Raw genomic sequence first — 26879 nt, forward strand, 5'->3', positions numbered from 1 at the left:
TTTATGATAATTGAGACTGCTGCATTAGCGTGAACATCTTCTGAGAATTTTGCATTTGTTCTTGTTGCTGTTTAGTTTGCTGCAGCATGACCTGCATCAGATCCTAATGTTGCTCTTTGGACTGCTCCTCCTTCTTACTTTCAGCCTCCAGTCGCTGCTTCTGTAGCTGCGTTTCTTCCATTTTCCTTTTCTGCATGAGATCGTTCTTTTCTCGAAAATATGCCACCGTGTCACTACCACTTCTTCGACGTTTTGGTCTTGCTGCTGTTTCATTCTCCACCTCATCTTTCCTTTGTCTTTTCTGTGACCCGCCGAGGTTCTCTAGAGCTCTGTATCTCATTTCCGCTGCTTTGGCACTATCGACTTTCTTTTTGTCATTTTGCGCTGTTTCTTCAACCACAGCTTCTTTTTCTACTATCTCCTCAAGTGCTTTTTTAACGTCACTCAAATCTGTATCTATTCCACTTGCCTTTTCTTCATCTCGCATCTTTGCTCTAAATTTGTCGCACAAAAGCGTATATCGTTCTCTGACAGATCGCTTCGTCACTTGGAACTGGGGATGTTGAAGGATGTTCAGATTGTTCGCTATGTTATCCCAAATTTGGCCCCTTGCAATGCTTCTTTTCTTTGCCTTGAATGGTTCAAGAACGAGAATCTCCTGACAAAGAATATGGTCATATTGTTCAGTCCACTCCATGTTGGTTCTAAAGATAAAAATAAAATGTTAACACTTATTTTCTTTTTGTTTGTGTTGCATGTTGTTTGTCTTTTTTTTTTTAATGCAAGTAGAACCCTTTTTTGTTCACCAAATATGCAAGACACTTTCACAAACACAAATAATCCAGAGATTGTCATTTACTAAGCGTCGTGTTGAGTTTCACCACATTCATTGTTAAAAACGTAAAGAAAAGACAATAAGATAACTTATTGAGCAATCTTCTTGGCACTCGTGTCGGCTGCAGCCATGACTTGTTTAGTGAAGAAGAAAAAAAAACATGTTTTTTTCTCGAAAATCAGGTCCCAGAAGGCAAACGAATTAAAAATGTTATTGAGTCTATAATGAGCAAAATATTCGAAAATTATGAATGATATTTTATAAAATCACTGTAATCAACGGCACGTTTTGTACGAAACGGCAAACTAGTTGTTTTGACGTCGCAGACAACACAGCTACGGCAGGAATTTACGGGGAACGGCTACCGGATGTAGGTAAACACGCATTCACACTTCCGCCCGCCGTCGTAGAAATCCGCCGTCCTCGGATCTTAAGGTCCCTAATAACAAGACACGCAACTGCCGACAAAAGAACGCTTGCCCGCTCGACGGAAACTGCCTGCAACCATCAGTAATTTACCAAGCCACCGTTACACGCAAAGACAACAACACGACAGTAACGTACATCGGACTTCGAGTATGAAACACCCTCATTGCAATAAGCGCCCCTATACCAATTAGCGGCACTATTCTGTTTCAGCGATAATACTGTTAGTGTACCTACACATTCAGATCGAAGGTGGTTCATCCTCCTTTAATTGCTTAATTGCTTATTTCAAACATTACTATACAAAAAGAGTGGTCTTTGTCTCAGTCTCTCAACTATAATGTCCATGTGTGTGCACAGTTCTTTCAAACGAATGATCACCCCTTCAAATTTTGCGACTACGATTTCTTGGCTGTTCGTTCTGGCCAGAAAAAATCCGGGGAGTGCATGTCCTTTCACCAGTCCTCTTGGTCCTTTTCAAATAAACATCAAAGCTTTGTTTGGCACCATTTAGTGTTTCTCAAAAATTAAATAAATGCCGTGTCCCTTAATAGCGCCCTGTTTCGAATAAGCACCCTCCCTCTAGGTATTAAGAGTAAATAAGCACCCCGGGCGCTAAATGGAATCCTTTCGGTACGAAGAAGAAAACTCAATATCGCTGAGCTTTTTCATACCTGATTTTTTCTGTGATGAAGAAAAGCTATACAGTTTGCCAAAGCGACAATCGCCTCTGACCTTTCAGGCTCTTACGTCGAGGATGAGAGAAATAATATAGCGGGAAGAAAAACAGCAAAAGGGGAGGGGGTGGGGAAAAAGCAGGCCCCCTCCCACACCATCCCCTACCTGCCGCTTCATTCAAAGCTAATTCCAGCAGGAAACTCTACACAAGCTGTATCGAGAGTCGGACACGAATGGCCGATCAGATTACCCCCTAGCTAACTAATGGGTCAACAGGTTTTAGATTAATGACACGTAACATTACACACGTTCATGCTACCAAAAACTCAACTGAACCTCGAAATAGTGTCCATGTCGACCCAATTGTCAAGTTCAAGGTCTCTAAAAAAAAGCGACTGGTTAATTGATCGGACCACGCACTTCCTACGTGAATACCAAAAACATACCATAGGGGAGGAAAAGACAAAACTTCTCTCCGAAATATCGACGAAAAAACTAGAAAACTTCAATGACCAGGATTTGGAGAAATACTTTGCTGAGAAAGTGGGAGGTCAAGACGGCTCAATATGAGCCTGAATGTGAGAAACTTCTTCTACCTATCGTCAGAGTTTAAAAAAAGAGATTTGAATTAATAAATAAATCAACATTATCACTTCATGATCTCTTGGTCGACTTTGGTTCATGTGTAGCACCCTCATTCATTTGTGTACAACTTCCTCAACTTAATCTTTCCGGCTTGTTTGGTTCGTTGCTTAATCTACGACTACATGAAAGCATTGTCCAAAGAATCATTCCTTTCATATTGTCTTTCTAAATTGTTTGTTTGCGTTTGAAGATATATGAAGGGGAACGCTGTTATGAGGGATTTTTCTTTTCAGATTTCCATTAACCAGCTTAAAGATATCAGCTGAATGGAAATTCCATCTCCAGTTTTAAAAACCATATAATTTTCGTGTAAGCGGGTAGTATGAAGTACATTATTATAGGATAATGACATTGACTGCGCTTTGTGACTTTCAGATTTCTCTTACCAGCATAAGGACATCAGCTGAATGGAAATTCCATCACCAGTTCCAAAAACCATATAATTTTCATCTCAGCAAGCGAGAAGTACATCGTTATGAAATGATGACATTGACCACGCTTTGTCTCCCATTGATGATCTGCCTTAACAATTAGATGCTACAAAAAATATATATTTTTGATGCGACTAATGATTTTTTCTTTTTTATGGTCAGAGCAGCAGCTACTTGTAAACCGCTCGATGTGGTTTCCGCGAGTCGATAGCTTGCAGCCAGATTACCATGTTAATTTTGAAAATGGCAGCGTCGGTAGTCAACTTCTTACCTCTTGAATTCTTTTGGCTTCGAAATCTGAAAACACGGTAGTACAGATGTAGTTTTTCGATACACTTTTATAAGCAAAGGAAGAAATCACTCGGTAACAGTTCCCTTAAGAAGAATAGACAGTATTGTTGCCTTTCCACTGCCGTCATAAAACCAATGATCATCAAAGAGGTTATTCTACAATAGTTGGATCGGTTCTTTTAAATCGTGTCTATCGGCTTATCTGCGTACATCACTTAGATGCATTTTGTTGAAAGTGAATCATAAGAATGATTTAGATGTTTCAAAGAAGATAAAGGCAATTGTTTTCTCTTGACTATTTCAAGTGATATTGTCAGTGAGAAAATTTCCCAGAAAGTGGAGACATGGAATAGCCTACGTGTAGCCGTACCCTCCCCCCGCCAAGTACGGCTGCACGTAGGCTGGACATGCATGAACCAATTTTGAAGAAACTCGCTGCCGATGATGGCCCTAATAAGATAGTCGAAAAGCCTTAAAGTTGTTGGCTTAAAAAAAAATATTATTTCTATCCAAAAGAGTCCAAAATAATTGCGAGTACGTGTGGAATATTGGAGAAACGGCTTTAAAGTTCTGGCCCCGGTTGCTCGAAAGCCGATTAAATTATCCCTCGATTAGAGGTTAATCGACGATTAAATTTCTTATCCCAAGGATAGCTAATCTAGGTTTAAAATAACGTTCCTGAAAGCAGATTTATCCCTTGATTAACTATCCCACGATTAAGCTGAGGTTAAACCAGTCAAACGGGTTATTAAGAGCTACGCGGCTACGCGCGAAAAAAAAATTGGAGGGAAAATGGCGTAAAGGGAGAGTGCACATGGAAGTGGAAACCAAACGAAAGACAGAAAAAGAAAGCAGAATTTTTCAGTTTATGAGATAGAAGTCATCACCGATAGTGTCAAAAAAAATCTCGATTTAATCCAATCCAAATTAACGAATGCTGTGACCAACAAAAAGAAACAAATGCTATGGGAAGAAATAACCCAAGCGGTAAATGCGGTCGGAACAGCCAAGCGAACAATCACGGAGGTAAAAGACAAGTGGAAAAATCTCCATAGCATCGCCAAGAAAGAATTTGCAGAATTCAAGAGGGAGACCAAGATAACTGGAGGTGGTCGGCCTCCAAAGTCGCCGAGTGTTGCCAGCAAAGAGATTATTGAGGTGCTTGAGGACACGCCGGCGTTCAGCGGTTTGATTGGCTTTGAGACAGGTTTGTAAACAATTCTCTATTGTTTCTAGGTAACCAAAAATTTTAAAATTGTAGACAGTCAACCGGCCATGTTGTTTCGGCGGGGTTTTCAGCTTATCAATCGCTTTCCCGTCTTTGAGCATACGAAATGTTCGGACACAAGGGAGGAAAAGATAAGTTTGCATGTTTTTTTTTTTTTTTCCAAGATCCGTAACTGTATTAATCAAGTTTTACCTTGTTTAGTTTATTATCCCGTCACATTTCATGAGTGTACTTCACTAAGCGAAGGCTGCTACGGAGAACTCCAAACCGGTTTGCTGCTTTTGCGGCATTTATAGGGTTGCATTCGATTAAACCCTGTTTAAGCTGAATATAGACGAACGCTCATGACGGACTGTCAGTAATTTAGCAGACATATATATAAATTTCAGCTTCACTTGATTAATTCATATGTCGAAGATTGCATAGCTCCGTCATTTTGGAAAGCGATCTGAGGAGTGAGACAAAAACCTTTGATTTCGAAGAATGTCTTGGATACAGTTTATAATTTGGTTAAAATTCGTCTTGCCAAAGACAAAGTGCTCCTATTTTTTCTTTATTTATCTTGTACTAAGGAGTGTTCTTCAAATATTTACGATCGGCTATTTACATGTATAAATAACTAATTTTTATTATTTCGTTTTGACGCAACTTTGTTTATGTTTGTGATTGACGAAATAATTTATTGTTGTACCTGTTATCATGTCCTATTTTTTCGATCACTAAACTGTGGTACGGTTCTCGTCGTCGATTAACTCTGATTCCCCTTTATCTGTCTAAAATAAGCTTAACTTTTGGTACATGATTTACAGATTTTATAAGCATTTTCGTAAATGATTTCACTGAGTTAAGTCTACCAGTACACAAATTCATTTTATGAAATTGAATAATTAATTTTTTACATGTTTAAGCCTCAGATTCCTTGCGGGAGGGGGGGGGGGGGGAATGCTCCTTCTGTTATTTCATTTATGTGATGCATAAAACTAAATTCACACTTTTTGAGCCTGAGTGAAACCTTAATTGTGCTTGAAATATTTTGTAGGAGAAGATGCTCATTTACCGGCAGAGTCTGCGAAGACTGTGTTTGAAGAAGACTGTCTGAGCCTTAATGAAGACATGCATTCTTCACCAGTCAAGGCTGATGAACAGAGGAAGCCTTCAAAAAGGATAAGTAATAGCGATGTTTTAAAAATGCAGTGCGAATGCCTGTGTACTCAGAAGGAAACGTTGAAAATTGAAAATGCAAATTCATCTTCTGGAGCAACAGGTCAATGCAAACCAAACCTTCGCAACTGCATTAAATGCAAATTTTGTAGTTCCCAACACCGATTCATTTTAAAGGAAGAATAGTGTAATAAGTCCTCTTAAAGAAATATTTTGGGCAAATGTTGTTCTCGTATAATTTATTATAAAACATACACAATGTATTTTGTTCTCAAAATGTATTTTGACGTAATAAAACAGATTCTCGAGTCAAACTTATTTGTTTTTTCAACCAGAAACACCTTAAATGCATATAGACAAACATTATGTCTAGACATAATGTTTTTTATGTCGGGGCATGTTTATATGATAACCCGTTGGGAGGTTTGTACCAGGTACGAACAGTAACCAATCGGTAGTAAGGGCGGAGTTTGCTATGTTATAACCAGGAGAAATTCCTTGATTCGCCCTTCTATCCCTCGCCATTCGAACGTCAAGTGCTAAGTGTGTATTGTTTTTTAGCGACAACGCCGCCGTTGTTGACATTATTAATAAGCAGACATCTAAGGACGCCTCTATTATGGTTCTCCTTAGGGATTTAGTTTTAAGCTGCCTTACGCACAATATTCTGTTTCAAGCTCGCCATATTCCGGGGTTGATCAATTCTCGTGCCGACTATCTTTCACGTTTCCAGGTTGTGAAGTTCAAAGAATTATCACCGGAAGCAGACGATTTCCCCACTCCAGTTCCCGAGAACCTGATGCCGGAGAGTTGGTTTCTAATTTAAGAGGCCTCTTAGGGAGTGCATTGACAGATAGCTCCAGGCGTCAATATCAACGCGCTTGGGCTGTTTTCCGCCAATTTTATTGTCGTTTTTAAGGGTCTGAAAATCCCATTTTACCTTTAGTTCCAAATTGTATTCCACTTTTCATTTCTTACCTCTCTTTTCGGAAGATGGCATACTCTACAATAAACTCCTACCTTTCGGCTATTTCTTATGTACACAAATTAAAGGGCTTACGTGACCCCACAAAATCTTTCTTAATTCAAAAGTTGTTGACAGCATTAAGTCGGCAACGAGCTGCAGACGTTCGTCTTCCCGTGACGAAGCCTGTGTTACATCAACTTGTTCGGTCTCTGGATTTCACCAACTCTTCGGCATGGCAACGTTCTCTTTTTGGGACAATATTTTTAGTCGCTTTCTATGGTCTATTTCGCATTGGCGAACTTGTCGTCAAGAGCACGCATTTGGGCTCATCAGTTGTTCAATATCACAGCTTGACCTTTTTGACTTGTAACGGCCTGCCCCATATTGCGAAAATTAGCATTTCCGAATACAAACACAACCCTTCCAAAAGGCCATTTAACATTTTGCTTGCTCGAGAAGACGTTCCTTCTCTCTGCCCAGTTACTGCTCTCTTGCAGTATACTAGGCTTCGCGGCGATCGGTCAGGTCCACTTTTCTGTAACGCTGATTTTTCGCCTGTGTCTTTACATCAATTCCACACAGAACTTCAGAGGTGTTTAACGTACTGTGGTCTCGATCTTAGCCGCTATAAAAGCCATAGTTTTCGCATTGGTGGCGCTTGTCATGCTGCCGACAATGGTTTTTCTGATGCCCAAATTCGTGCGCTTGGCCGCTGGAAATCGGATGCATTTAAAGTTTATTTACGTTCCGAAATTCTTACTACTAATTGATAGACCATTACAGTCTTGGGCGCCACTTCGTTCAGTCAAGGGCTGCGAAGTTGTTGTCATGCCGGTTTTTCAAGTGGCTGCTTTTTTGCAGGCTTTCTGCCGTTACATTAAATGTTTTAGTGTTTTTTGACCACTTCTTCTTTATCACTTCAGGTAATTCGTGTTACTTCTCTCGATGAGTTGAATGCTTTCCAGGGGGTTCAGACAAGTGGCTGCCGTTTTTGGATTGCATTCTCTCTTTGATTTTAGTCACATGGGACTGTTCAGACATGGGCTGCAGTTTACATGGATTTTTGTGTAGAGTTGCTTTCCCTCCATTACGTGAGCTTTGCATTTTTATTCTTTCTTTCATTTGTATTTGTCGTGTCTGTTCGTTTTAGTGGGGCTTCAGCCACAGTTTGTGGCTTGTGGCGTTTTTTGTCGCCCCACGTTGACATTATCGGTTGATAAGTTCAGATATTCTACTCTTTGTTATCACTTTTTTATAATTGATTTAATTAAAACTGCCACAGTTTGTGGCCAAATTGTTCCAAATCATCTGTTGTGTTTATTCTAGCATTTTCTTCACGTTGGGACATCTTTTTCGGGTAGAGCTCACGTAAAGGGATGTTTTTCTTCGAAACATGCATCGATATAAATGAATTTTTTATATTTTACGGGAAGTTAAATTAAGAGAAAAACTGATTGCATAAGGCAGAAATACAGAAATTTAAAATTGTCAGAAAAAGGTGTTGCAGATGTGGTCTCGGATGACCTTGCCATCCTCTGGACCCCGGAAGCAAACAAGATTAGGTTGATCACCAGCCTCAGCATAGCCATCCAAAGGTTCCTTTCTCAGAATTGCAATGTTGTGTAAAACTGCACATGCTCCGATAATGATGGACACTTTTTCTAGCTTCATTCTGATCTCAGAATGAAGCAGATGGAACCTTCGCTTCCACCAGCCAAAGGCTTGTTCTATTGCCACTCTTGTTCTTTTGTGGGCACTGTTGAACTCTTGCTGCTTGTCAGTGACTGGATTCAGGTAAGGGATCATCAGGTACGGCTTGCAAGGGTAACCACTGTCACCCAACAGTAAACCATCTTCCAGGGACTGGTGTTGGATATTAAGTTGTTGGCCAATTCTTGAATCCCTAAATATGAAGCTGTCATGGGTGCTGCCTGGCCATCGTGCTACAGTGTTGGTAAATATGCCTAAAATGAAACAGCAAAGAAGTTATGTGACCAGTTCTTACCTATGATGTAGAAAATCTCATCTCAGTTTATAACAATAATGTACTGCAAAGAGAAACAACGATAATTGTGTCTATGATGAACTGGGGTAACTGATACAAATATTTAGTTTACTTGGAAAACCTTTTCATTGTTTAATTTGTTTTTTGAAATTTGGGAGACTGCATCATTTTGAAATCCCTGCTGATTGTTGCACTCTGTTGGTCATTAGCTGAGCAATATATTCACAAATATCCCACATCATTTCTTGCTTTTTTCCCTTGTTTTTTACTTTTTTATACTGTCACTAAAATATTGGTGTGATAATTTTGGTAAATTTTCCGTATGTGTGTTTTTAAACCAAACTCCACCTATACCATTTGACTCAAAAAATATTAAAAAAAAAATTTTTATCACTACTCCCACTTCCTGAATATGTGAAACTGCGATCTAGTAACTCCCAACAATGCAACCCCATAGCAGCTGGTGTGCTAGAAATCTCAATCTAAAACCTTCTATAAGGGGAGTACCCTCCCTGCCAAAGGTTATTTTGCAATTTTTATAGAACACTTATTGTGACATTTGAGTATTTTACCTACCTTTGTGATTGCAAATTGCTTGCACATTTATGGAATGGAACCCTTTCAGATTGACAAAATCGTTTTCATTTTCATGTGGTGCCTGAATCTTGATGTGAGTGCCGTCAACACAGCCAATCACCCCAGGAAATCCCCCCTTGGTAAAAAAACCGCGTTTGTTTTGAAGTATCTCCTCTTCAGTCGATGGCCACTTGATGAAGTTTCTTTGTTTCTGTGCAAGGGCAAGCGAAACTTGACTGATTATACGGGACACGGATGACATTGACAGGCCCAAAGTATCTCCAATAACTTGAAGAAAGCTTTCGGAGGCGAAAAAGCGAAACGCTACAAGGACTTGCACAGTTGTCGACAAAGCATGGTTTCGAGATGTATCTCTTTCAAGATCGTCGCGAAGGAGCTCAGATAAAAATTCTATGGACTCTCAGCCAAAACGATATCGACTTCTCGATTCTTCATCAGTACAATTGGACAGGGAAAAGTCGTCTGGTAGCCTAAATGTCCTTTCTTTCCTTCTTGTGGCCGGCATTAAGCCTAATCCGCCAAGTAATAAGTCGGCCATTTTGTTTTGTTTGGGGAAAGTTTTCCTTCGATTAGTGAGTTAATCCACCTTGCTAGGTGTGTTAAAGTTAACTTTTACTTTAACCCTGGGATAGCGCTAATCGCGCTTTCAGGAACAGAAACTAATCGTAGGTTAAAATTTCTTCTTAGGTTAGGGCGATTTAATCGTGGGTTAGCGCTAATCGGCTTTCGAACAACCGGGGCCTGCATGCTTTCGATGGGTAAATCCGGATTAAAATTTGGAAATGCAGATTTGCAGTAAAAAATGAAAAGAAAAAACGGATTTCGACGCTGAAAAATCAGTCCTCATGGTGGCTTTCCATTAATAAATCCAGAGCCAAAAATCCGAAGTTGGATTTCTTAATTTAGATCCACTTTGAGGATGGATTTCGCAGCGTTGAAAGTCCTTTTTGGGTTTCATGTTCTACCGCAAAATCCGATTCCCGATTTCAAAATCAAAATCCAGATTCATCGGAGTGAAGCTCTCAGATTTCTTTTAACATAGTGTCTTCTTTCTGATTGGCCTAGACTAACTCTAGACCCATTTTCATAGCAGCCACATTCAAAATGGCGGACGAGTTGCCGTGAATTTAGAACCGAAAGAATCGATGTCGCACTGAATAGTCAGTTTATTTCGACAATTGTGTTACATTTGATGACGGATGATAATGACCTGTTCCAAAATCTCGTCTAATCTTCACTTTGTACATCGGATGTGTCAAGTAGCGTCTTTCTACCATGATGAAATTCTAATGTCTGCCAGGAACCCCTTGACAGGTGAGAGATCTTCAAAGAACTTTCAACCGAGTCAATGTCAATGAAATGTATTTTATTACATAGGAACGTTACTTACTCATCTTCTCAGAAATATTGCACTGATCACCAAGGAATGGCGTGGTGGTCAAAACAATGTCCTCCAGTCCATGGACTTAACCCCGTTGGACAACTCAAATGAACTACCCTAACATGCACCAACCTTTCGATGTTTTTTGTTTTGATTTCGTTAGTCACAATGAACACTACGAAATTTAAGCGATTATTTTAAACATTCAAAATCTTATCTTCGAAATATATCGTGATCCAAGTCAAGTCATTATCGGTCACGAAGTAAGGCGAGAAATCGATTATAATATTAAATGTCCTTCACTTTATAGATTGATGCAGATACAAAATATATTTTTTTATGTACATCAGTTGGCATGGCTATGTTTGGAAGGAGATTATTTTTATAGGACTCGCACATCCATTTTAAGCCGCACTGTATTTATGGTCCAGAAGAGCGTTTTTTTTTTTCCTTTTGTTTACTGATTTTATTATGCTAAATGAATTTAAGATTCTATCATGGTGATTTATTGCGAGAATGGTTGCTTATCACAGGTTCTTAACATTAAATAAGAGCTAAAAAATAATAGATGGTTAATCCCTTTTACAAAATTCAAATTTTTGATTGGGTTCTTCAAAGTTGGCCTCAAAAGCATTTTAATGTGAATCGGTCAACTCGTCTCATCAGATTTTTAATTAAGCTAAGTTAGACATTGAGAAACCTAAGTTTCAATTGTGCTCTGTAGGCATCAAGCGGTCTCCCCTGGAATTTTAAATTAAAAGGCAGAAGTTGTAATTTTTTTGGCTTATTGGCTCACTAAAGTATCCTTTGCAACAAGTTTCACCACAATCAGTTGTCCCTTAGCGTGTTTCTGTCCTCTGGAACACTTTCTTGTAGACAGAGCGACTAAAGAATTTTTGTTATTTATAAACTGTGTGGTGTAGAAAATGAATTTGAAAAGAATTAAATTAAAGGAACCTTAATTTGGAAAACTTCTTTTAGCATGAAGAATTTGGGATAAATTAGGACAAGTAACAGATTGTCTCTGTTATTGAGCTCCTTTGAAACTATAACAGAAACACTTTGCATGAAGATTATAGTCACCTTTGCTTTTCTTTGCAAGAGAACTTATGAATTGGCATGATTTATTTTGTGTGAATAAATTAAAACTGGAAAAAAGGAGAGCATTCAGTATCTTTCTTTTAAAAGACATTAATTAAGGTGATTCCTTTGAAAAAAAACTTATTGAATAATTGAATCCCTTCAATTCAATTCAATTCCTTGCAAATATCTGTTAGGAAAAAATACATCAATTTTATAAAAGATAAGTCACCATGCCTGTTTAGGAGATATAATGGGCCAAACTAACTCCATTTATTTATTTACTGGGACAAATCGGTACATTTTGCTGCAGGTAGAAGCGTCGATGTTGCGTCGATGTTGCACGGAATAGTCAGTTTATTTCGACAGGTGTGTTACATTTGATGACGTATGATGGTGACCTGTTCTAAAAAACTTGTCTCATCTTCACTTTGTACATCGGATGTGTGAAGTAACGTCTTTCTATCATGATGAACTTCTAATGTTTATCAGGAACCGCTCGACAGGTGAGAGATCTTCAAAGAACTTTCAACCGATTCAATGTCTATGAAATGTATCTTATTACATAGGAGCATTACGTACTAATTTTTTTAACATATTTTGAAAGCACTGATCACTGAGGAATGAGGTGATGGAGAGAACAATGTCCTCCAGTCCATGGCCTTGACCCCGTTGGACAACTCAAGTGAACTACCATAGCAATTGCACCCACCCTTAGATGTTTTTTTGTTTTGTTTTCGTCAGTCACAGCGAACACCACAAAATTTAGGCGATTATTCTTTATGAGTTTAAGATTTATCATGGTGTTATTGCTAAAATGATTGCTTATCACAGGTTCTTATGGATTAAAATAAGAGCTCAAAATTAATAGAAGGTTAATCCCTTTTACAAAATTCATATTTCTGATTGTGTTCTTTGAAGGTAGCCTCAAAAGCATTTAAATGTAAATTGGCCAATTCGCCTAGTTGGATTTTTAATTTAACTAAAGTAGAAATTGAGAAATCGAATTTTTAGTTGTGTTCTGCAGGAATTAAACGTTCTCCCCTCAAATTTTAAATTAAAAGGCTGAAATGTTAATTTCTCTGGCTTTTGGAATATTTCACTCAAGTATCTATTTCAACAAGTTTCATCATTATCAGTTCAAAATCCCAAGCATGTTTCTGTTCTCTGGAACACTTTCTTGTAGACAAAGAGACTTACATGTAAGAATGTTTGTTATTTATAAACTGTGTGGTGTAGGAATGAATCTGAGGTAAAACTAAATGCACCGTAATTTGTAAACCTTCGTTCAAACTGAAGAATTTGCAATTATTTAGATCGAATAACAGATTTTCTCTGTTATTGATTACCTTTCAAACAGAAGCCTTTGCTTGAAGATTATAGTCACCTTTGCATTTTCATTCCAAGAGAACTTATGAATTGGCATGATTTATTTCATGTGAAGGAGATGAAACTGCAAAAAAGAAGAGCATTCAGTATCTTTCTTTTAATAGACATTAATTTACTTAAGATATTTTCAAGCATTTGAACTCTGAATCAGAACATTAAAAATTTGTTGAGCTGCATTAAGGTTTTTTGGGGCACATCAAGGCCAGAAAGTGGGGATTAGTTTTTCAGGGTAGGTATTTAATTGACAATGTGCAAAGTGCAACTTGGAGTACCCTTTGTGCAAGATGAAATCTATTGATTTCGAAATAAAAGGCTTCAAAGCATTTCTGGAGTGAAATGCCAAAATAATGGGAGATGGAAATAGCTGGTTGGCGTAAATACGAAGGATACAAAATGCAGATCTTAGTATTACTGAGGGCCATTTAGTGATTTCCAAAGTATATTTATGAACGTAGTTATATAGAAATTGGTTCTCTTGAGTCCATGCAGAACTTTAGCTCTCTGAAATGTATTCGTTCTTCTGTAGCAATTTCGAGAAATGCAAATCCCGTTGTTTATTTAGTTAACTTCTGGCACGACATGATTGTTTGATCACAAGGTTTGTTTGACTTGAAAATACACACTGGCATATATTTTTTTATAAACGGCTACACCTATTAAGTTTCACCCTCTTCATCCGACGTCAACCGAACACTTATGAATTATTTCAAAGAGTACAAAGGTGTAACTTCTAGCAATCTGCCTTACTGACCTTCAGAGCCGTATGTTTCTTCCAGATAAGCGAAAAGCAATAGGATGTACAACGAAAATTTCTGGATATCCATGTTTACGTCTCAAAATAAGTTACTGTCGGTTGAGGTTTGTGAGATATCTTATCAAACGAGTTAAAAAAAGTTCCCAGTTCCTTCTTGATGCAGGGTATCTGCGTGCTGGAACAAGAATACGGGTTCAATTGTCCATTTTGAACAGGAGTAAGGCTAAGGTTGACCTTGTTATGATACAAACCCTGCTGCTTTTCAAATGCAAATTACTTTGTTATGCTAACTAAATACTGATCTCTATCACAACGTTAACAAGGTCACCTTCAGCCTCACTCCAAATCAAAGGCTTGGTAACCGAGTACATAACTGTTAAATTGCCTATTCAAAGGGAAATAGATTGTCTAGAAATCATGAGTAACAACAAATGTTGTGGAAATGCACAATAAAGCACCCTATTGATAAAGTAAATAACACAATTATTAGTTCATTCAATTCAGCATCCCGCTGCATGATCCTTCACGATAAAGTTTTGTAGCGAAAAGTGGGGCCTTTCGCTCTGATGCCGGATCATCTCCAATACATAATTTGCGTACTTATATTTATGCTATACAGATACGACACGTCTCAGTGAATCAATTTCTCCCTTAAGTGATGTTTGGTTGAGTGGCGTGAAATACACGTTTTTGCATACATTTTGGTGGTTTATCAGTAACATAAACCGCCCAAACTGAGTTAGAGTATTGTTACTGTTCTCGAAATAAACCGTTTTTCGTTGCAGTTAACACCACCAAAACCAGGTGATGAAGTTTGGTACATGATAAGTCCTTTAGGAAAGAACTATTTGGCAAGTTTATTTCCAAGGCCGTCAAAATTCTGGAATACGCGGTAGAGTCATTAACCACTCTATATGGATTTCGTCCATCTCGCGCCTCCTTTCAATGTAAGATGCAGATACCTCAGAAAATTTTGTTGGTTTATAACATAACTACTAGCTGTAAGTACTAGCCTGGTTTTTTCTGCTCGATTTATGGCTCCTGCGTGCTTTGTGCTTGGGCCATAAATCGGAGCGAAAAAAACTCGGTCCGTAACGTGCAGAGCGGCCCTCGAACTCGGTTGGTAAGAGGTATCTCGTGCTCTCTAAACTTCCTGCGAACATCCATACCTCGGTTTTCGCACGCTAAGCATGGACCAATTCTCTATTATAACATAGCGCGTGCTTGCCCTATATAAGTTCCATTGAGCTGCTATGAACAAAATCTTTATTTAAATAAGAGTAAATAAGATGACGTAAGCATTTTTTTTACCTGGCTTCAGAGTTTCGGTCCTTTTAAGCTGCAGTGCAGTTTTCCTTCTCTTTGAAATATGGAAGAAACCAGCGAAGAACTGCCCAATTCTTCTATCGGCACTGACCTTTTAGGTCCTTATCCAACAAGCAACAAGAATAAAGCCGAAAAAAACTCGCAAGTTGCACGTTTCTCAAATTTGTCGGAAGACCAGTTGCAGCAAATTTTGGCCGAAAGACATTCCCTAGGAACCAAAAAAGACACCAATTGGTCATTAATAACTTTAAAGGTAAAATTTTCCGCTTTTATTGTTGTTTTTAAATTCGTTCAACCTGGGGAATAAAGTAAACAGTTGTTAATTGGGAATTAACCAAAACCCGCCAAAACAATCACAATTGCATTCTATCACAATAAAAGGCTTCTTCACGCAGATCCTTGTTGTCGCTCTGTTTGTCATAAAAGAATTTGCTCATGCTTTTAGCTGTGCGTATATCGAGTTATGGATGCACTTGAGATAATAACGTAACGTCAGAAGAGCGGTATTCTTCCAGTTTACTGTAATGTTTTGATCTAGATTGGATGCACCATAATGTAATGCACCATTACCTAGAAATAACAATTTGGTCATCATCAACTAGAACTATCATGGTCTCCATCTAGGGAAGTAGAGGTTTCCATATGTCAGACACGTTCACCCAGACTGTTGGCGGAAGATATAATCCTATGATCAACAATCATTGTCAATATGTGTTTTGGCGTTCGACTTCACAAAATATTCAGTTAATTTGGGTTTCCTCATTTCTTGTTTACACCAGGAAAGCGTCATCCATCAAAAATGGAAATTTTAAGGAAATGTTTTACCTTAATTTTTTATAAGGAAGAGACTTTTATTATTCTATTTTGTGATCAGCATTTGTGTCATTTGCATCATGTTCTGCTTGCATTTAAATACTACCCTGAATCAGGTGTAGTCTCCAGAATGACGTTTGAATCTAAACTATGATGGAACTTGTAAAATAACCATCGAAGGCCATCTTAGATTTAAAATTTGAAATACGTCTTCGGGTCAGTGAAAATAACGAAATCTTTACATTTGGGATTTATTTGGCAAGGCAATTGGGGATTTAAGATCCAGGACTGTAAATATTACAAATGAACGAGGAGACAAGATATGGGAGTTTCGTTAGTTGAATTCGAAAAGACACATCGGAAAAGCTAGATAAGACACCATTGTAATCCGCTGTAACAATAAATTAACCATGTAAGCATATTTTCCAAAATTCTGATCACAAGAAAGTCTTGTGAAACCGTGTTACCAAGCAATACATACGAAATAAAAATTGATAACAAATTGAACATTTCTCAGTTATCTTGACAACTGATAAGTCTTCAAAAAATATCCACAGCAGATAGCGTAGGCATTCTGCACGCAAAAATAGTAGCATATAAAAAAGTAAACATATTTTCAGTAGTTTTTATAAAAAAAAGTATGTTACCACACAATCAAAACTAAATAGGAAGAAACGTTAACAATGAAACAATTTGAACTGACGTAATTCGAAATTGAAACTGTAAAAATTTGAAAGAAAGATGTCATCAAGGTGTTTTGGTTGAATTTTATGCATCGATCACCATGCTTGAATCTTCACGCATCGTGGATTCACTGGACGGCCTCTCTTTTTGAAGTAAGAAACATTTAAAAATTGCAAGAGAAATAAAATACAGGTTTGTGAAAACATCATGAGTGGAAGACAAATTTGATATTGGTAATTTTCACCTATTTATTTAGGATCGTATGTGTGTGATCATTATAACTATCCTGTTACTCTTTTGATTACACTGAAAAAAGAAAAAAAAACCTGAAAAACCTGAAGAACTAAGGTTCGAGTCCCCACCTGGCTATAATATTATAATATTTCCTTGGCCCCGCCTTCGTGAAAAATGGCTAAAATCTTTTTCCAGAAACGTTTTTGACTGGTTTATGCGTCCGATGCAGATGTTATCAGACGTTATAATTTGCATATCTTGGGAAGAGAGGAAATAAACTTGTAGATGGTCGATGCCAACAACAGCTATTCGTAATTTCAAGTTTTCCACATCTTTGTGGATGAGACTAAAGTTGTAAGAACAAAAACGTGCCACACGAGCACAGCCTAGTGTGACACTGTGAGTTGCTACTGAAGAGACCCACGGCAATATTTATTTGCTTAAATATTGACTATCGGGATGCCAACGAGGAGTCTGTCCTCCAATTGAACGTTAGTAAAAACTAATCCAAATGAGTGTAATTTATCTTGTTATACAAAGCTATGGCGGAGTATAGCGAGTGTTTATCAGGTGTATCACTTAACAGAAAAAGCAGTCAGACATAGAAGTTTTTCTCGTATTTTTGTTTTCTTTTGTACCTATGCCCTCTAGGAAAAGATCGCCATGCTGGCTTTACGAAACTTCTCGAATTTATTAAAGAGAGGGAGGTAAATGTTTTAGCAAAAAGTTTCAAATTTCAGTTGTTTCTAGTAATTATTACGGAAATGCTAGATGATGGAGATATTAGGTGAAGTTTCTTTAATCAAAAAGAGTATGATAAATGAATGAAATTGAAAGATTTCGATAAAAATTCCGAGTCAATTGATGATAATGAAAGAAAATACCCCGACTTTTCTGAATTGTTTCGTTATTTCTCTATCTGAAGTTCATAGGTATTACCAATCAAGCAGCGAATAATTTTGTAAGTATCCGAAATCGGTCGGGTGTTCGGTCACACTTTAAGAGGTTGGCTTGCAGAATCTCTAGAGTTGGTTGCATCACGTACAACCTTTCCATATAAAAATTACCATTTGGAACCTGTTAGTTTTGATGGTTTTATTAATTATTATAGGCTTAACGCTTCTGAAAGTCGTGATAATAAAATTATCGTTTATGTGTTTTTGTTCTTCTTTTTGCATAAAAAGTAAGAGAGGTGCATTGTGTCTGATCACAGTTTCTCTACTCACCAAGCCTCCATGACCTTCAAAACATAAAATGTCATTTTGTCAATGGGCAACTAGCTGTGGGTTCGTTTTTTATTCAGAGCCAGTTAAGGAGTGATTTGGTCTCTGAAAAATTCAAGCACTTGAAAGCGAGACTTCTTGGAAACTTCACATTTCTTAATCTACAGATTAACATTAAATATTGGGAATTTTGGATCAAATGCATCTATTAATGATGAAAAAGGTGAATAACATGAAGATGTCAAGTGTGAAAAAAGTGGGAAGACATCTCTGAATAAATTCCGTCTCTATGCTTTTCCTTTGTTCTGAGAAACCAGAAGAGTCGTCGGTTTACGGACATAAATGCAATGTTTGTTTTTACAAACCGATGTACACGAGAGTTTTAATCCTTTTAAGGTCTTTTAACCCTCCTAATGTAGCTAAGTTAAAAATTGATCACGTAGGCATCGTCGTCTGATACAAGCACTTTGATCGTCGCTTGATAATACAAGCACTTTGATCGTCGCTAGATAATACAAGCGCTTTTCCTTCGCACGGTTCAACCATACCTGCAATCTCCAGACATAAATTCGTTGCTATAAGTTGCTATATAGACCTAAGACCGCTCATTAAATGACTATTCCTCGTTCTTTCATCCACCGCTAAACCAACCGAGCCACCACATATTTAGACCTAAGACTTAACATGCACATCCATTATTCCTCGTTCTTTCATCCTCTGCCGAGTCAAACGAGCCACTAGTAAAACCACCAAAGACTTGGCACGTATGTTCATTATTCCTCGTTCTTTCATCCACTGCCGAGCCAAACGAGCCTCTACATACACTCGTTATTGCGGACAACCTCGGGGGAGATTTTGTGTCCGAAATAGCGAGAGTCCGTAATAACGAGGTACTAGAGAAAAGAAGTTATTTGGTCTCTAAACCTATGAAATAATATGCAACTACGCAAGCATAAAGTTCCTAACGTGGCCTCACGAACCGGATAAAGATTCGGCCGCAAGCAGGAAATTCTCATGTTCGCAGCCAATTGAAGAATGGTTTCTGTATTTTCTTTTATCGTAATGTCGCTTTGCATTGTGTAAGTCAGGATTTTGGACGCAATACTTAAGTGTCCGCTGTAGAGAGAGAAAAGACAAGTGAAGTGTTTCGCTGGGTGGCGTGAAAGTGTCCGCATTTCAGTAATAGCCTGAGTCCGTTGTAAAAACGGGAGTTTAATTCAGTCATTTCTTGATGCGTTTCACCGGGGCTCTTGTCGCAATGGTGAGGTGTCCGCAAGGTGAGATTCGACTGCAAATTTCCCATCAAGATTGGCCCTGTATTGTGTAGATGCTCCTATTATTTTATTCAAGCGGCGCCGGTAAATGATTTGGTTTGATGTTAGTGTAGAGCGACAGCCTTGAACCAGCAAGTTCGTCATCGAACTGAACGTTCTACTTCTCAAACCAACGAGTACACCAGTCAAACCAGTTCGTTTTGTCAACTGATCTAAAGAAGACTTCATTCAGCTAACTTGTTATTGTCAAAAAATCAAACTTTGCTTAAAAACAAAATTATTATCGAGTGTAATAACAAATCGAGTCAGAGTGGACGTGATTGTCTGTGTTTGGTCAAAGCTAGTACAAAGTCTGGAGTTCAATTCGCTAGGACCCGTCTCTTTCACCAATTACTGTCATCTGGTTAGCGCAGAGAGGCGGACTTTGTACAGTTGTAAATTTCACTTGAGCTTAAAATGTCTTCTCACGCGTTGTCTTGTTTCCTATTAGATCCATCACATATAGATTACACATGCCCGTGAAGAGTTTGAGACTTAATTAATCACAAAATCAAAATGCTATCGCAGATAAGTTATAAGTCGGAACTAAATTACGAATGATTTTTGCCACGATCGACGGTGGACTGTTGCTGGTTGTCTATAGTCAAGAGAGTCTGCGGGTAAGTCACCATCTATTATTTTCAATGGATTTCTTTTTAAGTCTCTTAAAGCAAAATGTCTTTCGTATCAGCTGACTACTAAACGGCTAGAGATCGCAGCCCTGTGCATGGTTTGCGCGGTTTTGTCTGTTTTCGTGAGAGTCGTTTTGTTACCTGTGTTTATAAACCTGTGTCATTTCAACACTGCACGGGCACAATTTTATGCTGTTTTAAACCGATTTCTTGAGCCTCTACCATGGCTAGAAGCTCCTCCAGTTTCGTTTCCCATAGCACAGTAAGAGCAAAATCCGCGACTCAGAGCAGCCCCTCTGCAACAACTTCCGCTAGCTTGCCAATGAACTAACTATACAGTAATAGAGGTATCCTGCTCGAATCTCCAACTTAACAAGTACACAGATCGTGAAGGGGTGTCTAGGTCAGTTTTATTATTACACAGTACTTTTAAAATTCAAACCTCTCCCCTCTGTGCTCATTTTGGCTAGCATTTCAAACTGAACGAACAAGGCAGCCACAGGGCTCTATGCAAAAAATACATTGAACGTGATTCAGTTGTGGATGGTAAGTGATGTAAGCCTCATTCGTTTAGTGTAATTTGATCCAAGCAGGAGTCTCATATGCCGTAGGTAAGTCTCTTTATAATTTTCATACCATGAGCTTATCTTTTTTTATGGAAATGAAAATGTCGCTGACGATAATTGAAATATGGTTTAGTTTCTCAGCCGGATTTTCTTGTTATCAAGTCTACTTCATGATACCGTAATGACTCCTCAATCATACAAATGCTACGTTCAATAAAACGATTCACGTGCCGCTCTATCTACGGAGACTTGAAATATTTCGCCTTGGTTAAGCTTAGCTGATGCTTATGTTCCAAATTTATTCCAACACTTACTCAACCATACGAGTATTAGCGGCGAAGGCCCAAACTGGCGCAATATCTTGTTTAAATTTAATGTCTCTTCTAAGATAGATTATTATGCTAAAGATCCTATGTCAGTTTGCATCTGAACGAAAGAGTGTCCATGCAGAATTTTTTTTTTTACTGAAATAGCTGTCGTTCTCGCCAAGTCTTCTCTTTTGCCCCTGAACAAAAAGCAAAGAAACTTTCCGTATGTTTTTGTCTTCCATAAAGCTGAAGATAAATAATTGGGTGGTCCTAGCTGTTCAGCGTCAAATTATCTCGCAGGAGCTGGTTTTGAAGATTCAAAAAAGCATTTCCTATACTTATTGTATAGCGCCACGCAAAAAACTTATATTCTGGCTGCCTCTTTTGATATGAATGCAACATGATCTTGACAAAAACTGAAAAAAAGGTTGTATTCCTAAATTTGAATCATTAGGAATTGAATTAGTTCAGGAAATGTAAAACTGCAAAGCGCCGCGTCAAAGTGCTATTCCTATCCGCTGTCGATGCACCATCCATCAAACATTAATTGAACTATTTTATTAACAGTCAGGCTGATAGAGACTCTTGGGGAAATGTAGAAACTGCGCCTTTAAACATAAAGGCCAAAGTTGACTACAGATTCTTGAAGTCAAATTAAAGAAACAATGACTGGAAATTATATCAATTAATTCATCAGAGAGAGCTTTTCGTTTGTGCCCTATTAAACAAGTATTTACTCAGGCACTATCTTGAGTGGCGTTCAAATACGGCGTTAGATCGAAAGACAAAATCGGCAAATCAATGTCGGATTTCCATTACAAAAAATAAATATGACGCGAATAAAACTCTATATGAATTTATAGTTTTGATTCTGGCGCGGACTTTATTCCTGTGGTTGCTTCGCTTCAAGAATACATTCTTCTGAAAATAAAGTTTATTCATCGTCCGCTAGCATGACAGCGCGCATTGCAGAACCGTCCTATTATTTCATGGTCATGGATCTGTTAAAAATATTAAACTTAGTTGCGTGTCATTTGCCTAGTGCATTATTTTTTGTCGAACTAACAGGGCCCACTGAAGGTCTGTCATTGATTCACAGCTGCTCATGATCAAGAACAAACCGTCAATTCACAAGGAAGTAAAATGACATACTTAGAACATAATTTCGCAATTTCCCCAGATTTCCTTCACTTTCCTAGATTTTCCTACATTAAAATTGTTCATTTCACCGAAGGCAACTTTCTCTTTGTTTCATCACACTGTTCGTGAGACCACTTGGCTAATTACTCACTAAAATGAGTTTTAAAATACGGAGCATCTGCCTTAAGACTCGCGAGAAAGTACAAAATCTCCTTTTTGTGTTAATCTTGAATTCCTGCACGTAAAGAGGATTTCCTTCTTGTTTGTTTGTTTTTTCATACTCAAGTTTATGAATTAAAATCAACGAGGAGATCCAAAGCAAAAATGGGATTATTTATAGGAACGGACTGTAAATGACATGTGACATGTCCTAATTTGATGGTAAATCAACAATTATCCCTATTCAATAAATTATGAGTAACATCCATAAAAAATACTCTGCCTCTATGTAACCAACTCACATCTTTCATATAGGGCTTGCTTTGAAGACAAATAGCTTCTAGACGGTGTTCATAAGTTTGACCTCTTGACTGAGCTTTAAGTAGTTTTTTTTTGTGACTTTCAAAGCGGAAGACAAGGCCCGTGTTGTACGTGTCTTGAAAATTGATATGAGGCATGTTGGATTTGAGATCAATTTGAGGACTCCCACACGCAAACATTTATGTCCGATATTCCTGTCCAGCTGTCAAGAAGAGATGCGACCGAGATTAATATTCATAGGAAATCATTTTAAAATGGTTGAAAAACGAAGGGATCAGAAATGAGCTCTTTAGTTCATCAGTCTCGGGCAACTGAATTCTCAAACCGTTGGAAAAGGGTGGCAACATTATCGATCTCCAAAGGTATACCGTGTTTCTTATGTTAGATCAACCTGAAAAAACGCTTGGATCAGTGCGGTTGAAATGTTAATTTTTCCTTTTTTTCAATCTTCCTTTAGTACTAAGAGGCTACAAGTCTGTTTGCTTACAGCGGACTTCAGTGCATTCTATCGCAGGTACGTTGAATTGCCATGAGACGTTCAACGCTTCTTAACTCATAATAACTTGGAGGGAAACAAGTTGACTTTGTTAGGCGAATATATAGGCAGATTGATTTCCTGTTTTCAAACTAATACTTATAACGTTACAGTCCATCAAAAATAGTTATATACCTGCGCCAACGGTGTCTTCAATGAGATATCATACATTATCTTTGGTGTTATTTTTTATTCTAACGGATATTGAACCGAGAATAAAAGGTTAGTTATAACGAATATTATGTTATTTTTATCGTTTGTTTCTGATAATTTTCATTATTGGTATTATACGAACAAATGTAGGAACCGTACGGAAAATTTGAAAATACTAATAAGAAAAAACTCTTTCTGAAAGTTATCTTTATCCATCGGGACGGAAAACGACAATTGAGAAGATGACAAATAAGAAACACTTTCGTCATAAAGACAAACCAACAACGATGACCAGTATTTATATATTTTAGGATGGGAATACTTAATACTTCTATGCAGAAATGCTTAACCAAGTGATACTAAGATTTTTTCACTAGGGTTATTTACGGAGAAAATTAAAATTTCCTGCTGCATTCCTTTTCCTGTTTCCAGTATTTCTGTTCCTGTTCACAGCTTCAGTGACGTCCTGAAATATCATCGACTCAACCAAAGTGAACTAAATTTCAAATAAAATTTAAAAAAATGTAAAAAAAATTATTTTGTTTCCTTTGAATTCACAATCGATTCCTCACATCACACCCCAGGTTGGTATCAAATAAGATCTTAGGAGGCCATGGGTGTTCCCTTTACTGATTATTTATTCAGTAATAACAGTTTTATCCTATTCAACTTTAGCAACAGAAAAAACAGGGACTAAAGATGAAACCAGAAGCCGAATGGATCATCACAGTCCTCTACGCCATCACGATGCTCGTAGCGTTTGCAGGGAATAGTTTCCTCATCTACATCGTGTGGAAGAAACCTGAAGTCAGATCACTGACAAGCTTTATGTTCGTCAACATGGCCATCGCTGATTTGCTGGTAACCTTGGTAGTGATGCCCTGGTCGATTTCCACAATATATACAGACGGTTTGTGGATGATCCCGGGAGTATTTGGAAAAGTCATGTGCAAAGGTGCTGTATACATTGCCTATGTCACTTTAACAGCATCCGTCCTCTGCCTGATGTTCATGGCGATCGACAGGTACTATGCCATCGTTCATCCTCTCCGCCGCCATCTTTGGTTTCGAAAGCCTAAACTAACCATACCATTTATTTGGATCGGGTCACTGGTCTCCATGTCCATTTTCCTTGTTATTCAAACTGTGGAGGACTACAATAATTCTCCCCATTGCACGCTATCTGTTTACATCTTGGGTGATCCAGATAGGGCTCTTCAAGGAATATACCTCCTCCTTTTCGTCGTCAACTATCTCATCCCCTTGGTCGTTATTTCTTTTCTGTATACCATCACTGCATGGAACTTATGGTTCCATGATGCACCTGGAGTGAACACTTTGAGAGGAAATCGAGCGCAACTAGAAACTTCCAAGAGAAGAGTGGTTCGGATGCTCATTATTGTTACCTGTGCCTTTGCCCTTTGTTGGCTCCCACCACAAGTGGTCCACATCATGTACGTCATTCACGCATCTAAGGCTTACCTACATATACAGCCGATTGTCAGCTTTGTGTGTTTTTGGTTTGGACACGCTAACAGTGCCGTTAACCCATGGCTGTACATTTTTCTGAGTACCAAGATAAATACGGCATTTACAAGGATCGTCAGTAGAAAAAGCGGCTGGTTGCCTTCAAGTCTCGCCATCAAAACATCAGATGCCGTCTTACCACCTGAAGATGAAGCAATCCAGAAAGAATCAAGAATGTAATCTCTCTCATAACATGAAACGTTTATTACCAATTTGGTAACTGTAAGATAGACACTCGCTTAAAACGGATTTGCTTATTTCTAATTATATAATATAATACAAACACCTATATACGGTTTCATAAAAGTTACTGTAGTAATCCGAGTAATTTCATGAGAAAATGATAATTGCAACTTATTTCTAAGAACCGTTCCGTGTATATGCAAACCGTTTCCGTGATAATAATTTAATTTTGACTAATTCAGATTATAATTAACTGTTTTGAAAGGAGATTTGTAAGAGCCTTCGGCTATGACATACACAATTAAAGCAAAAGAAATGCTTATGGACCAAGAATCGTCTTATTCCGTTTAGAGTGGAGCGCGCTAACCACTCGGCCACACTATCTCCCTTAAGGTTGCAATATTTGTTCTTTCTTTTTCGTCTGAATTTGTTCTGAAATAATACAATCTTGAACAACTGAAAAAAAGAAAAGGGAAAATGAAGCTAATATTCAGGGGCTTGGACATCTCAGAGGACATCTCAGAAGAGTATAGAGAAATATAGTTCAATTTTCACAACTATCTAGCAAATTTTTTAATTTTAATAATATTGAGAAAATAGGCGTTGTCAAACAAGGTATTTCACAGTCATTACCGGCGATCTAGCTAATTAGCGCGCGCGAAAAGCGCAATTCACTTGTCTGCTATATAGTAATTTGGTTTGTTCATTCATAATTTTCTCATCGATACTAACCAATCGTTCCTCACAGTTTTCTTAAATTCTGTAGCATAGAATTCTGATAGTTTCAGCTGAAATCCAAGTAAGAGCTCTGTGTAACGGGGCGTTAATTTTGTTTTTTAGGTTTCAAGTGTCATAGGGACAAAATGGGGACAATAGGAAAAAATGAGATTTTCAAGGGGAGCTCGGCAATCCCTCGACAGAGTACAGTAAGAAAATATGCACTTTATTTAAAAACGAGCAAGCAGCTGGGAACATGAAAAAATAATCTGAGACTTCGTTAAGAATTTGAACATCAGACCTTCCCATGGTGCCTCAAATTACGGAGCTGCGTTACAAGGCAGTCCAGCATACTGATAAGATCGGAAATCAGTATTTGCTTGAATATTCATCGAAAACTTTCGAGGAGATGGGGGAGACTCTGTGACCCTTCGTAGGTGGAGTGGGAGCACTCGTCTCCTCATATGTAGTTGTGGCTTGAGTTCGACTCCTCAGTGATTCTGGCGATACTTGTGGGTTGACTTGGTAACTGTTTTATTTCTCTTTCGCCATCTTAATTTTTCTCCCAATATTGATAACATCTATATAATTTTTGGATTATCCAGAAAAAATAAGAATTCCCGCGAAGAAAATAACCGCGATTGCTCTTGGAGAAGAGGTTGAAAAAAAAAAACAAAACAAGGAACGTCTCAGTGAACACGACGAAACGAGTATCAAATTCCTAGAAGAGGCCATCAATTGCATACCTCTGGAAAATGAGGATGGAGCTGATTTTGAAAATGTCGCTTTCATTTTTAACCTCCAGCCGGGCAGTTTATTATTATAGCAGGAAAGGATGATTGGGAATATTACTTTTCCGAGGATGGCAGCAACAATATAACCTGTAAATGTGTCCGCAAACCCTCGCTGACGTACCTCTGGGACAAAGGCACATTTGGTTTTTCTGGTATCACCTTGTTATTGTTTCTTGTAGAAGTAGTCATCAAGGCTTTTAGGTCTAATTAAGTGTTATCTTGGAGAGCTTAATATAGGTTTTATGTCTCATTTAGTTGTATATTTTACAGTCCCAAACACACTAGCTAAAGGTACCAGTTTAGTTAATTTCTTTGCGATACACAGAACGTCATTGCCTTCGTAGTTCCCGATCGCTATGTTTTGAAAGCCGCTCTCGTACATT

The 26879-nt window shown here is 38.0% G+C and overlaps 1 protein-coding gene and 3 pseudogenes across 1 annotated transcript; 3 read left to right on the forward strand and 1 right to left on the reverse strand.

Annotated features, from left to right (window-relative positions):
- Position 1: 1 nt before the first annotated feature.
- Positions 2 to 697, reverse strand: LOC149050708 (uncharacterized; annotated as a pseudogene).
- A 2561-nt stretch (positions 698 to 3258) lies between these two features.
- LOC149050709 (uncharacterized) lies at positions 3259 to 5957 on the forward strand (annotated as a pseudogene).
- Positions 5958 to 6060: 103 nt separating this feature from the next.
- Positions 6061 to 7772, forward strand: LOC113667808 (uncharacterized; annotated as a pseudogene).
- Positions 7773 to 19836: 12064 nt separating this feature from the next.
- Positions 19837 to 25305, forward strand: LOC113681383 (G protein-coupled receptor 83). The gene is made up of 3 exons (XM_089198265.1): positions 19837 to 20081; positions 23045 to 23101; positions 23951 to 25305. Exon 3 carries the CDS (start codon positions 23975 to 23977, stop codon positions 24980 to 24982), a length of 1008 nt encoding a protein of 335 aa, XP_089054391.1. The 5' UTR covers positions 19837 to 20081; positions 23045 to 23101; positions 23951 to 23974; the 3' UTR covers positions 24983 to 25305.
- The last annotated feature ends 1574 nt before the right edge of the window (positions 25306 to 26879 follow it).

Source organism: Pocillopora damicornis, chromosome 2, assembly GCF_964200805.1.
Source record: "Pocillopora damicornis chromosome 2, jaPocDami1.2, whole genome shotgun sequence".
NCBI lineage: Eukaryota > Metazoa > Cnidaria > Anthozoa > Scleractinia > Pocilloporidae > Pocillopora > Pocillopora damicornis.